We start from the raw sequence: 11,766 nt of genomic DNA on the forward strand, positions 1-11,766 counted from the left end.
GAGCCGGTGGCCGGTGTCCCGCTGCCAGCAAGCCGGGACGGAGGCCCGGCGGACCGGAGGCTGGTGCCCCCTCCCCCCACCCCTCACCCCCCGTCCGACCGGTGGCTCTTTGCGAATGTCCCATCTCGGCTGTGCCTCTAGCTTGGGAGGCGTTCCCCCCCCCCCCCCAAATCCTCTCGCCCCGGGCGGGGAAAGCCCCCCGCGCCCTGTGGACCCCAGGCCGGGCGAGGGGCAGCGATTGGGCCCAAGGGCCGTCGCATTCCGCGAGCCCGCCATCCCTCCTGGAGGACGGGCGCCGCTTGCCCCCGAGCAAACGGAGGGAGATGGCGCTCTGCCCGCCGAGGCAGGCGCTCAGCCCTGTCCCATCGCCGGGGCTGCCAACACAGCGCCTCCGGGGTGCCGGGAGGACCGCGGCGCCCGGGTTAAGGTTGCGGCGATATTGGGCGGCGCTGTATCATGTGCCGGAGGCATCACACCACCCAACATCACGGGCCGCCGCTGCCCATCCGGAGAATCCCGACGGACCGGTCCCTGTGGCTTCCTCATGAATGTGGGCGTGTTGGTGCGGCGGCACGCGCATGGATTGCCGTTAGTGTCGTTGTTGTTGTTGTTGTTGTTGTTGTTGTTGTTGTTGGTCTGCACGGGCCGGGGTCCTGAAGTTGTGTGTGTGTGTGCGCGCGCGAGCCCGGGCGTCCCTGTGACGGCGGTGGCTCCTGGCCGGCGGGGCACTTTGAAACGGGCGCCAGGGCCACCGATGCCCGGCCCCCGGCCTTCCCGGGAGAGCCAATTGCCCTGGCCCGAGAGGGGAGAGCGGGGGCGCCATGTGTGCCCCGCGTGCCGGGCGGCCGATGCCTTCCCCATTGAGTGGGGCTGGGCAGCGTGCGCCCTCCCGATCTGGGCAGGGCCGCCGCATGCCGGCAGCCCGGCAGGCAGCGTGGAGCGTGTGGAAAGAAAAATATGCCCCCGGCAGAGGGACCTGCCTTCCGAAAATGGCCCGCCCGCCCGGGCGCGCCTCGCCCGCGTGAGAATCGGCGTGTGTGTGTGTGTCAGCGTGCATTTTTTTGCCCGCAGCACAGCCACCCCGACCCGCCCCGGGCGACCCTTGCAAGGGTGATCACCACGTCGGCCTGGGCCGTGGATCTTGGCCGCGCATTTCGCCGGCCCTCTTTCGGGCCGGCCGGGAATGCGCCTCGCGGGAGAAAGGCCCCCGGGGGGTGACACGCGTACGTCCCCCGGCCGGATGAGCGCCCCCCGGCGCCAGCCTGGGCTCCGCTGGCCGGGGCGGAGGGGCGGCGGCCCGCGCGAGTGGCCCGTTCCCTGACGGGCGGCCGCCGGGCACACCGGCGGGGCGTGGTTTCGCCTCCGGGCGGGGCCCCAGGCCGGTGCGATTCTCCGCGGCACCCCCCCCCCCCCCCTCCCGCGCGCGCGCACTAGCGCCCCCGGTCTCAGTCAGCATCGCCCCGAGGGCGGGCCAATATAAGACGCCCCCCCTCCGGGGCCGGGCGAACGGTTGCTGCACATTACCGCTCCCCCCCCCCCCTGGACCTGGTCTCTGTTTGCCCTCTCCCCTTTGTCCCGGCCCCCGGCGTGTGTGTGTGTGCGTGTGTGTGTGTCTCCTCCTCCCCGCCCCTCGCGCCGTCGGTCCCTCCCCGTCGCGGCCCTCCACTGGGTAGCCCTCTGCGCCGCCTGGCCGCCAGCGCCCGCCACACGGCCACCATGTTCCGCCCGCAGGCCAGCCTGCTTGGGCTGTGGCTCAGCCTGGTGGCGTTGGTGGCGCTGACCCTGGCAGCGCCCCTGCCCTCTTCCCCCCGGCCTCGCGAGGGGACGGCCACCGCCACGGCCGCCCCGCCGGCCTACCACCTGACTCGGATCCTGCGCTCGACGCAAATCGAGCAGCCCACCTCCTCCGCCGGGCACCTGGTCTTCTGCGACTTCTTCAACCAGGATGCCCTGTCGCGCGGGGGCTCGGACGGGCTGGACGACCTGGCCACCACCGGGACCTTCTACTCGGTGGCCACCGAGGCGGTGGTCCCCTCGCGTGACATCCCCCCGGCCGACCGGCGCCCGGTCACCCTGCTGGAGGGCGGCCGCGGCCAGGTCCACTGCCTGACCGGGCGCAATCCCTTCCCCTCGATGGAGGACACCCCGCGGATGCTGGACTCCGTGCTGACCGGGGTCCATGCCGTCCGGGGGCTGTACTACTCCTCCGCCGAGCAGGACATCCTGGTGGCCGGGCGCGATGCCATCAAGTCCTACCAGATTTCGCTGCCCACCCCGCCGGTGGTGGTGTCCGGCCGGTACTTCGGCCGGTCGGTGTCCATGCTGCTGTATGCCAGCGACACCAGCCTCTCCCTGCGGCCGCTGGCCAGCAGCGAGGTTCCCCGCTGGTCCATCTCGCGCGAGTCCTTCAGCGACATTGCCGCCCTGGCGGCCACCGACCTGGACGACAACCAGGCCGTCGACGCGGTGGTGGCCGGGCGCGTGACTTCCACCCCGCACGAGCACTCGCTCCTGTGGGCGTGGGACCTGGGCGCCGACAATGCCGACCCGCTGATTTCCAAGCTGGCCGTCTTCTGGCACCTGGGCCCCGGGGTCCGGGCCGGGCAGCTGCTGGTCGGCGACTTCGATGGCGATGGCCGGGCCTCGGATGTGGTGGTGGTCAGCGGCCCCGGGTCGATGGCCTCCCCGCGGCTGGTGTACTTCCTTTCGTCCGGCGGCTTCCGCCACCCGGTGACCGTGGACCTGGCGGCCATGCTGCCCGCCGGGTCGGTGACCGATTGGACCACCGTGAGCCCGCGCGCGGCGGTCGTCCGTCTGACCGGCGGCGGCCCGGCGCACGATGTCGTGGTTGCCCTCGGCCCGCGGGTGTATGTTCTCCATGGGCCCCGGGCTCCCCCGGGGCCGGGGTCGCCCTCCGACGGGAGCAGCGGCGATTCCGCCGGCAGCGACACCACCGGCGATGGGCTGCTCCTCACGCTGGCCGATGTCCTGCACAGCCCCCTGGTGCCGGACCTCCCTGCCGGGCACTTCCTGGATGTGGCCTTCGGCGACTTCGACGGCGACAACCTGCCGGACCTGGCCCTGACGCGCTCCGACGCCCCGATGGATATCCTGCTCCTGACCCAGGTGGCAGCCACCCGGCGCCGGCTGTGTGGCCGCAAGTCCATGCCAATCATCCTGCCGGCCGGCAACTTCTGGAACGAGCTGGCCTGCCAGTGCGTTGATTTGAACGCCGACCCGGGGCATCCGTTTGCCCCTTGCGAGTTCTGCAAGCCGCGGTTCTTCCTGTCGCCCGGTGCGTGCGCCCTTCCGCCGGGTTTCCCCGCTCCCCCCCCCCCCCGGCCCCTCGGGGGACCCGACGGGCCGGGCTCTTGCCTGCTGCCTGTCCCAGTGCTTGATGTGTGTCCTACCCCTTGCCGCGCGTCTGCTCACCCCTCGTCCTTCCCTCTCCCCCTCCCCGGGTCCCGTGCCCCTGTCGCCGGTTGATCCGGCCCTCGACCTGGCCGCCTCCCCGCCACGCCCGACAGAGGGCACCTGCCAGCCCTGCCACGCGGATTGCGATCTCTGCGAGGGCCCTGGCCCGGGGGATTGTCGGACTTGCGCCGTCGCCGGGCACGCCCCCTCCAATGGCACGTGCGCCGCCCGGGCGCCAGTCCAAGTGGGCCTGACCGCGCAGCCGACCGCGCCCTTTGTGCAGGTGTCCCCGCCGGTGCCCTTCGACGGCGGCATCGATGACCTCTTCACGATGTCCCGCGACCAGGTCCTTTCGGTCAGCGCCTCGGCGGCCGAAATGGCCAAGGTCCGGGATGTGCGCCTGGCGGGCCTGGGCCCGGCCGGGGCCGAGCCCCGCCGCGCGGGGCAGCTGCTGGTCACCAGCCGCGGCACGAGCAAGTGGATCCTGGAGGTGCTGGAGCAGCCGGCCGGCGGCCAGATGCGCATCCAGACCACCTCCCTGCCGTTGGATGTCGACATCACGCTGGCCATGCGCCGGTTCCCGGCCGCCGAGGCCGGCGGCAACCCGACGCGCTTCGCCCACATGGGGTCCAGCCAGACCTTCATGTGCCCGGGCGGCCCGGCCGGCGACACGTGCGAGGAGTTCGCCACCAAGCACAGCCTCCCCTCGTCGGTGTATGCGACGCCCGGGCGGGTGCACCCCCCGGGCGCCACCGGCATCCTGCGCCCCGTGCTCCCGGTCAATGAGGCGGCCCTCGGCAAGCGCCGACTCTACACCTCGGCGGCCGGGCCGTCGCACAGCATCTGGCACCCGGTGGACAATGTCCACAATGTGGACCGGCTGCTGGTGCTGAGCGCCCCGCCCGCGAGCACCTACTGCTCCGTCAGCTACTCGGCGGCCCTGAGCCACGAGGTGAACTCGGCCTCGGCCCCGCCGCTGGCCATCATGCACCCGGAGGCCGATCAGTTCCCCTGCGGGCCGATGATTTCCCTGCCCGCGGGCCCGGGGGTCCGGCCCCCGGTGCTGGTGGTGTCCGACAGCAGCCACAACGCGCACCTGCTCTACCTGCTGCGCAACCCCACCCTCGAGGGGGAGGCCCCGCGCTTTGAGAAGGCCATCCCCCTGCTGGTGCCGGCGGATCTGGGCTACCTGCCGAATGCCCACCCCCGGCTGTCTTGGCACTTCCTCCAGCAAACCGCGCGGCCCAGCCGGGTGGAGCTCGTCCTGTGGGACGGCCTCGCGGCTTGGATCGTGACCGTTCACCACCCGGCCGGGCCGGAGGCCCCGCGCGTCGAGCTCGAGCCGCTGGTGGCCAGCCAGGCCCTCACCGCGCGCACCACCGACTCCCTGAGCATCGCCTCGCTGGAGGTGGCCCTGCGCCCGGGCCCCGAGGCGGCCTCCTCGCCGGGGGGGGCCACGCCCACCGAGCTGGTGCTGGTGCTGCGTGACCATTCGTCCAAGAAGCTGTACGTCTTCCGCCGGGCCACCAAGGCCTCCGGCTGCGGGTGCGGCGACCATGGGGTGTGCACCCCGCCGGCCGGCGGGTGGGGCTTTGCCCCCTGTGCGCCTGGCACCAATGGCTGCCTGCCGGTGGCCACCAGCCTTCGGCCGGAGGACTTCTGCACCTGCCGGCCCGAGGCCGCCACGGTGGATCCCCAGCACCCCTGCCGGGAGTGTGCCTCGGCACCGGGTGCCGGCGGCCTGCTGTCCCCCGGGGCGGATGGGCCCGCCGCGGTGGCTGCCACATGCTCCCTGTGCTCGGTTGCACAGTGTGCCCAGTGCACGGTCGCCGGCGGCTGCCTGGCCTGCCACACGGGCTGGCTCCTGGATCCGGCTGGCAATTGTGTCCAGCGGTGCGACTCCCCGACGGCCGTGGTGCAGGATGGCCGGTGCCGGTCGTCGGCCGACGGATCGCGCGACACCTGGCGGCCCTGGCCTCGGGTTGTGGCCGGCCCCGGGTGGGAGGGCTTCCAGGTGGAGGCCCTGCTGCCGGTGCGGCCGGCCCGGGCCCGGTACTCGTCCGGCCGCTTCGACACGCCCCTGGCCACGGTGCATGCCAGCCTGGTGGGGCGCTTTGCCGGGGCATCGGCCGCCACCACGCGCACCTTCGTCCCCGCCAGCCAGGAGCTGCCGCCGCTCGGCAAGCCGACCCTCGCCGAGCAGGTGAACCTCTCCCGGGCATTGGTGGACACCTGCAGCCCGAATGGCAAGAACCCCGGCCTCGAGCCGGACCTGCTGCCGTTGAATACGGTGGCGGATTTGCGCGGCCCCGCGGTGGGCCCCTGGTTTGGGGCGTTGTATGGGGACGCGCCGGCCGGGCCGGGCCCCGACGACCGGGCTGCCCAGGACCCGACCCGGGCCACCGGGCTGGGGCTGGTGCATGCGGCCGCCGTGTCGACCTGGCGCCTGACCACCGCCCCGCAGGCCAACCCCAGCAGCCTCTGCCATCCGGATGACACGGCCGTCGGGCCGACGCTCGTGAGCCTGGACCAGGCCCTGGCCTCGTCGAACCTCCTCCGGCCCAGCAGCAACACCGAGGGCTACATGCACCATGTGTTTGCCGAGTGCCGGGCCGTGGGGTTGCCCTTCGCCCCGGAGGAGGTGGCCCTGGTGGAGCCCGGCAGCCAGCCGCTGGATGGCCAGCACCCGCAGAATGTGGTCCTGGCCCGGCGCCTGGCCGCGCCGGATGGCTCTCGCCCGGCCCGGCTGCTGGTGGTCCTGCCCCAGTCGCTGGTCGGGCGTGGGACGTCCAAGGCCCCGCTCGGGGCATGCCGGCAGGATCTGCTGATCCAGCTGCCGGACGACCGGCCGCGCTACTCGGAGCTGACCGCCACCGGCGGGGTGGAGGGGTCCAGCTCCATTTCCTACCACATGGCCCTGACCATGCCGCAGGTGGCCGATGTCTTCCCCCAGGCCCCGGTGTCCGGGCCGGCGGTGCTGCTGTCCTACTTCGTGAACTTCCCCTCCAGCGACACGAACCTGCTGGGGCTGTTGGTCCAGCCGCCGGGTGATGTGCCCCTGCACCAGGCGCTGGTGTACCAGCAGTCCAGCGTGTCGCCGGTGATGCTGGTCCTGGCCCGGGCCGATGGCCAGGCCGCCGGGCTGGTCATGCAGGAGCTGGCCTGCCTGCAGCAGCAGTCGGTGACCAATGCCTGGGCCCTGGCCGGCCAGGCCGACGGCCCGCCCTTCTCCCAGCCCGGGTCCCTGACGGCGGGGGACTTCCTGCCGGGCAACCGCTCCGGGCGCCGGGACATGGGCTGTCCGTTGGTGGTGCTGGAGCATGAGCCCATTGCCTCGACCTCGGTCCTGCACCGGTTCGACATCGATGGCGATGGGCGCCTGGACATGGTCCTGGTGGATGAGGCCACCGGCCGGCTGGTGTTCTACCTGGCGGTCGGGTCGGCCGTGGCCGGCAGGTCCTTCCGCCGGTCGGAGGTGACCATTGCCGGCCTGGGTGCCCCCCTGGCGGCGGGGCTCCGCCGGCGCATGCTCCTGGCCGACCTGGATGGCGACCGGTTTGTGGAGGTGGTGCTCGTGGTGCAGGCGGACGGCTCGTCGGCCGGTGGCAGCGCCCTTGCCGGGGCGAGTGCCCTGCCGTCGCCCCTGGTGGAGGTCTACTCCACCGGCGGTAACGCCGACGCCCGGTGCCCGAGCCCGGCCACCTTCAATGAGAGCACCCTCGAGTGCCAGTGCCCGGCCGGGGGTCTGCGGGTCTTCGACCCGCAGGCCTGGGCGTGTGTCTGCCCGGAGGGCTTCATCCCGGAGGGTGATTCCTGCAAGCCGGGCTGCCCTCCGGGCCGGGTGGAGCTGCCGGCCGCCGCTGGCGCCGCCGCCGCCGCCGCCGCCGCCGAGCCCGGGGCCGTGTGCCTGGACGCCTGCCCGGATGGCTGGTTCGAGCCGGCCACCGGCAACATTTGCCAGGCATGCTCCGAGGCCTGCCCGACGTGCTACGGCCCGGGCCCGGACCAGTGTGGCTCTGGGCCGAGCGACTCCGGTCCCGGGTCCGGCTCGTCGTCCCTGCCCTTGAGTGGCAGCAATGGCAGTGGCAGCCATCCGCCGGCCAAGAAGAGCCACACCCTGGCCATTGCCCTGGGTGTGGCCATTCCGCTGGTGGTGCTGCTCATCATCGCCGGTGTGCTGCTCTTCCTGGCCATCACCAAGCGGGGCTTCTTCCGGGATGGCGGCGCGGCCGGCTCCAAGGTCGAGATGGGCGCCTTCTGATGCGGGGGCGGCCGCCCCCCTCCCGGGATGAAGTTTCCCCCCCTGTCGCTCTTTCCGCGCAGGCTATGGCTGGGTTGCCAGTGGGGCGCGCTCCCGCCGCCCGGGGTCGGGTTCCTGGCCCGGCGTGGCCTCTCGCAGGCCTGTGGCCATCCCCCTCCCCCCCCCCCCTCTCGGGCTCTTTGCCCCGGCCGTATGTGTGCATCCCCGTGTATTTTTTCTGTGCCACGGGGACATGTGTGTCCCCCCGGCACTCTCCAATACAGCATCCCCCGAGCACGCCCCTAGTTGCAGGCTGTTTTTTGTCCTTTGATCCGGGTGCTTGTTGCTGCTGCTTTTGCCGCTGGGGGTCCCGCATGCCAGACCGGGCGCCCCCCCCCCCCCCCTCGCCTGGCCCTTCCTGCTGCCGGTTAGCCGGGGGACCGGAAAAGCTGGCGGAGCACTGCCCAGACAGGGATGCGATGTGTCGTTTCCCCAGGAGGGCTTGGCACTTCATGCGCCCCTCGTCCGGGGCTTTCGCCAGTCGGGGATGTCCAGGAGGTAGCACTTTTGGTCATCATCCCAGGGGGACGCCCAGGCATGGGTGTGTGTGTCAGTGTGCATGTCAGTGTGTCAGTGTGCATGTCAGTGTGCATGTGTTGTGTGTCAGTGTGCATGTCAGTGTGTGAGTGCGCAATGCCTGTGCATGCGTGTCCCTGCATGCGTGTGTCTCTGCACGCCCCCCGGCCATGTGCCTGCCGAGTGAGGCCAGCCAGGGTGCCGGCCATCTTCACCAGGCCGGCGTGCCGTCGGTCGAGGCGCCCTGTGTGATGGGGACCCTTCGCACCGGCCCATTGCCCTCACCCGGCAGCGCCCTGGCCGGCCGGGTCCCTGGGCTGGCGGCCGGCTCGCCCGAGTCCTTGGCTGCCGGCGCATGCAGGCCGTACCGGGGGCGCTGTCCGCCGGCCGGCCGGCCCGGGGCACCGGCAGACCGCGGGCCAGTTCTTGTGAGTGCCGGTGGCCACCCGGCGGCCTCGCGCCAGGGCGCCCCCTCCGTCCCGCGGTGCGCCAGATGGTCCGTGCACTTGGGCCCCAACTGGCCGGACCTGCCGCTGCCAGGCAGCCCCGGGTCGTGGGCCGGGCCGGTGCCGGTGCGGTCCCCGGCACGGCTCCCCGGGAGCCTGGTCCTTGCGTCTCACCGCGTCCCGACCGTGTGGAGCCTGTGGCCGGAGGGCAGTCGGGTGCTTTCGCGCCACGAGCACCGGCGTGCGTCCCGGCGGGCGGGCCCGCCGCCAGGCCCCAGCAGGGCCGCATGCGCCGGACGCCGCCCGGGCCGGGTGGCTGCATTTTCGCCACCGGCCCTCGTCGAGGGGGGCCACTCATGCGCGCCAGCCCGAAAGCATCGCCGCCGGCCGGTGCATGCGCTCGTCGGCCCGCCGGCCGGTGGCCCAAGCCAAGTGCGACCGGCAGGCCGATCCCGGGCCGGCCCGAAGCATGCGAAGAACACCGCGCCCCCGGCCTTGCCTCGGGCTCGGGGGGGGGGGCCTGCGCCAGCGCGGTCCGCATAAAAAGCCCCTCTCCGATCCGGGACCCCAAGCGCCATCACCGTGTCCGAGTGGTTAAGGAGTCCGATTAGAAATCGGATGGGCTCTGCCCGCGTAGGTTCAAATCCTGCCGGTGATGCACCCTTTTTTGGCGGGGCCGGCCCCGCTAGGGCGCGCCTTTAAAGGGCCGCGGGCGGGCCCTGCCCCATATCCGGTGGATATCGTATAGTGGTTAGTATAAGTGGTTGTGGCCCACTCGGCCCCAGTTCGATTCTGGGTATCCACACTTGCTTTTTGCGCCCCGCGGGCGCTCGGCGCAAAAGCAAAAGAACGCAGCCCACTGTGGGGCTCGAACCCACGACCCTGGGATTAAGAGTCCCATGCTCTACCAACTGAGCTAAACAGGCTATGTTACCCCGGCACATCGGGACCGGCCTTAAATGCGCCGCCCATTTTTGCCGACGCACCGGCCCGGGCCGGTGTGTTCGCCAGCCCCCGGGTCCCAGCACGCGGGCGAACCGCGGCGCGTGTCTTGTCCACGCGTGCCCGCGCGGGGTTGCCCGGGGGGGGGGACCGGCCGTCTCGCGGCGCGCGTGGCCCTGTTCCCGGGCCGCGTTGCCGGCTAGGGAGGGCGCCCTGCTGAGGGGGGGGGGGGGGGGCTGGGCCGGGGCGTCTGCGCGGTCCCAGTGGCGCGGTCCGGTGTGCCGAGTCGGGGGCCCGTGTTGCTGCCCCCCCCCCCCCCTCCCAGTCAGCCCGGGCAGGGCCCGCCGGCCAGACCGCGGCCGAAGGAGAGCCCCGCCGCCTGGCCCTGTCCCGGGGTTCGCGTGGTCCGCGCCCCCGGGCCGGGGTGGCCTGGTGCGCGGTGCTTCGTACGCGCCGGCCCGCTGGCGCCGCGCGCTAGCTCGCACGGCCCCGGGGCCCCCGGGAGAGAGCCCCCGCGCGTGTGGGGGGGCCCGGTCCGGCCACATTTAGTCCGGTCGGTTATATTTAGTCCGGCCGTTGGGCCTCCGGCGGTGCAAGTATCGGTGTGGATTCGGGTGGCATTTGCGACGCGCGGCGGGCCCGGCCGCCGAAGAGTACTTAGCGCGGCGAGTCCCCTATCCCCTCATGTTCTCCCATATAGTCTAGGTGGTTAGGATACGTGGCTCTCACCCACGAGACCCGGGTTCGAGTCCCGGTATGGGAACTTCCTTTTTGGCCGGCCGGCCCTCCGCGGCGCCAACGCGCGCGCGCCTGTGCGCCTGCCAACAACAGGGGGGCGGGAGTATGGCGAGGGGGGGGCGCGCGCGGCTCCCCCCGGGCGCGCATGCCAGCGCGTGGGAGGCGCCGCACACAGCAATGCGCGGGCGGACCGCGCGCCCACGCCAGAGCCGGATGGGTCTTTTTTTTTTTTTTTCGGGCGGCGGCCCCCCTCCTGCCCCCGGGGCGAGCGGGGCCGCACGGCGCCGCGTTGGGGGGTGCGAGCGGGCAAGCTGAAACTCCCGGGAGAGCCGGGGCCCCCAGCCAACAATCCGGGGCCCGGGCGCCCCCCGCCGCACACCGGCGGGGAAGCTCGGGCATCCGCACATACGGAGATACGCACGCACAGGCGCATGGGTGTGCATGCGGAGCGGGCATTTCCTCGCGCCACCCGGGGGGCCGGTGGCGAGAGAGGGCCCCGGTCCGGGAAGGGCGCGTGGAGGCAAGCAACAAAAGGAAAGCCCCGCCCGGCGCGGGCACATTCCAACCGCCGGCGGCGATCGGCCGCCCGGCCAACGGGCGACCGGCCCGCAGGCAACGCCACACACGCGCTGCCCCGCCGGTGGGCGGCCGAGAAAACAATGCACCCACACAGCCTGGCGGCTGCACCGCCAACAGCCCCCCGCCCCGCTCCGCCCCGCCCCGCCCCGCCCCGCCTCCTGGCACCCCCTCCCTGCACCGCCCCCGACCCGGGGATCTTCCTGTCCCCTCTTCTCCCCTCCCGGCCTCGGCGCCCCGGCCCCGGTGGCCCGATCTCGGCCGCTGCCCATGGCCTTGGCACCCACGACCCGGGCGCGGGGCAGCCGGCCGGCACCGGGCCTCGCGCTGGCGGTGGCGGCCGCGGCCGCGCTGCTGCTCGTGCTGCGGCTGGCCGCCGGCGCGCCAGGACCGGCGCTCGGGCCGGCCCCGGCGCCGGCGCATGCGCCGGCCGGCAGCGCTCCCATGCCCCTGGCGTCGGGCTGCTCGGCCAACTGCGACGCCTGCACCGGGGCCCTGTGCACCAAGTGCAGCGACGGCTTCTTCCACCTGGTCGACGGCGTGACCAACTCCTGCGTGGACACCTGCCCCCCGGAGGAGCCCATCCTCCGGTTCGAAAACAACACGTACTCCTGCTGGCGCATGGAGATCGACGGGTGCGCCCTGCTGGTCGGCCAGCCCGGCGCTTGGGAGTGCTACTTCTGCATGCTGGGCCGCTTCAAACGCCCGGACAATGGGTGCGGCCACTGCCGGCCCGGGTGCGGCTTCTGCGGCGACACCACCGGCTGCCTGGCGTGCCTGCCCGGGCTCTTCATGCATGACACCCTGTGCAGGGCCGCCTGCCCGGCGGGGCTT

The 11,766-nt window shown here is 72.9% G+C and overlaps 2 protein-coding genes and 4 non-coding genes across 6 annotated transcripts in view; 5 read left to right on the plus strand and 1 right to left on the minus strand.

Moving 5' to 3' along the window:
• The first annotated feature begins 1,589 nt into the window (after positions 1-1,589).
• H696_03265 (hypothetical protein) lies at positions 1,590-7,734 on the plus strand. Its single transcript, XM_009497140.1, has 2 exons — positions 1,590-3,295; positions 3,528-7,734. The coding sequence occupies exons 1-2, from the start codon at positions 1,717-1,719 to the stop codon at positions 7,673-7,675; spliced, it is 5,727 nt and encodes a 1,908-aa protein (XP_009495415.1). The 5' UTR covers positions 1,590-1,716; the 3' UTR covers positions 7,676-7,734.
• Positions 7,735-9,252: 1,518 nt separating this feature from the next.
• On the plus strand, positions 9,253-9,334 carry H696_03266. Its single transcript has one exon. It is a non-coding gene; the product is annotated as a tRNA-Ser (tRNA).
• Positions 9,335-9,409: 75 nt separating this feature from the next.
• Positions 9,410-9,481, plus strand: H696_03267. Its single transcript has one exon. It is a non-coding gene; the product is annotated as a tRNA-His (tRNA).
• A 48-nt stretch (positions 9,482-9,529) lies between these two features.
• On the minus strand, positions 9,530-9,602 carry H696_03268. The gene has a single exon. It is a non-coding gene; the product is annotated as a tRNA-Lys (tRNA).
• A 706-nt stretch (positions 9,603-10,308) lies between these two features.
• On the plus strand, positions 10,309-10,381 carry H696_03269. The gene has a single exon. It is a non-coding gene; the product is annotated as a tRNA-Glu (tRNA).
• An 821-nt stretch (positions 10,382-11,202) lies between these two features.
• The window catches only part of H696_03270 (serine/threonine protein kinase), a gene marked incomplete at both ends in the record, with an annotated part of 5,601 nt that continues 5,037 nt past the window's right edge, over positions 11,203-11,766 (plus strand). The window contains one exon of the mRNA XM_009497141.1: positions 11,203-11,765. Coding sequence (XP_009495416.1) covers positions 11,203-11,765 — 563 coding nt within the window. The remainder of the gene's footprint in view (position 11,766) is intronic.

This window comes from Fonticula alba (genome assembly GCF_000388065.1).
Source record: "Fonticula alba strain ATCC 38817 unplaced genomic scaffold supercont2.5, whole genome shotgun sequence".
Taxonomy (NCBI): Eukaryota; order Rotosphaerida; family Fonticulaceae; genus Fonticula; species Fonticula alba.

Coding starts and splice junctions, on each gene's coding strand:
- H696_03265 (XM_009497140.1), top strand. CDS start 1,717: ATGTTCCGCCCGCAGGCCAGCCTGCTTGGGCTGTGGCTCAGCCTGGTG. Junction 3,296..3,527: donor GCGGTTCTTCCTGTCGCCCG/GTGCGTGCGCCC, acceptor CACGCCCGACAG/AGGGCACCTGCCAGCCCTGC.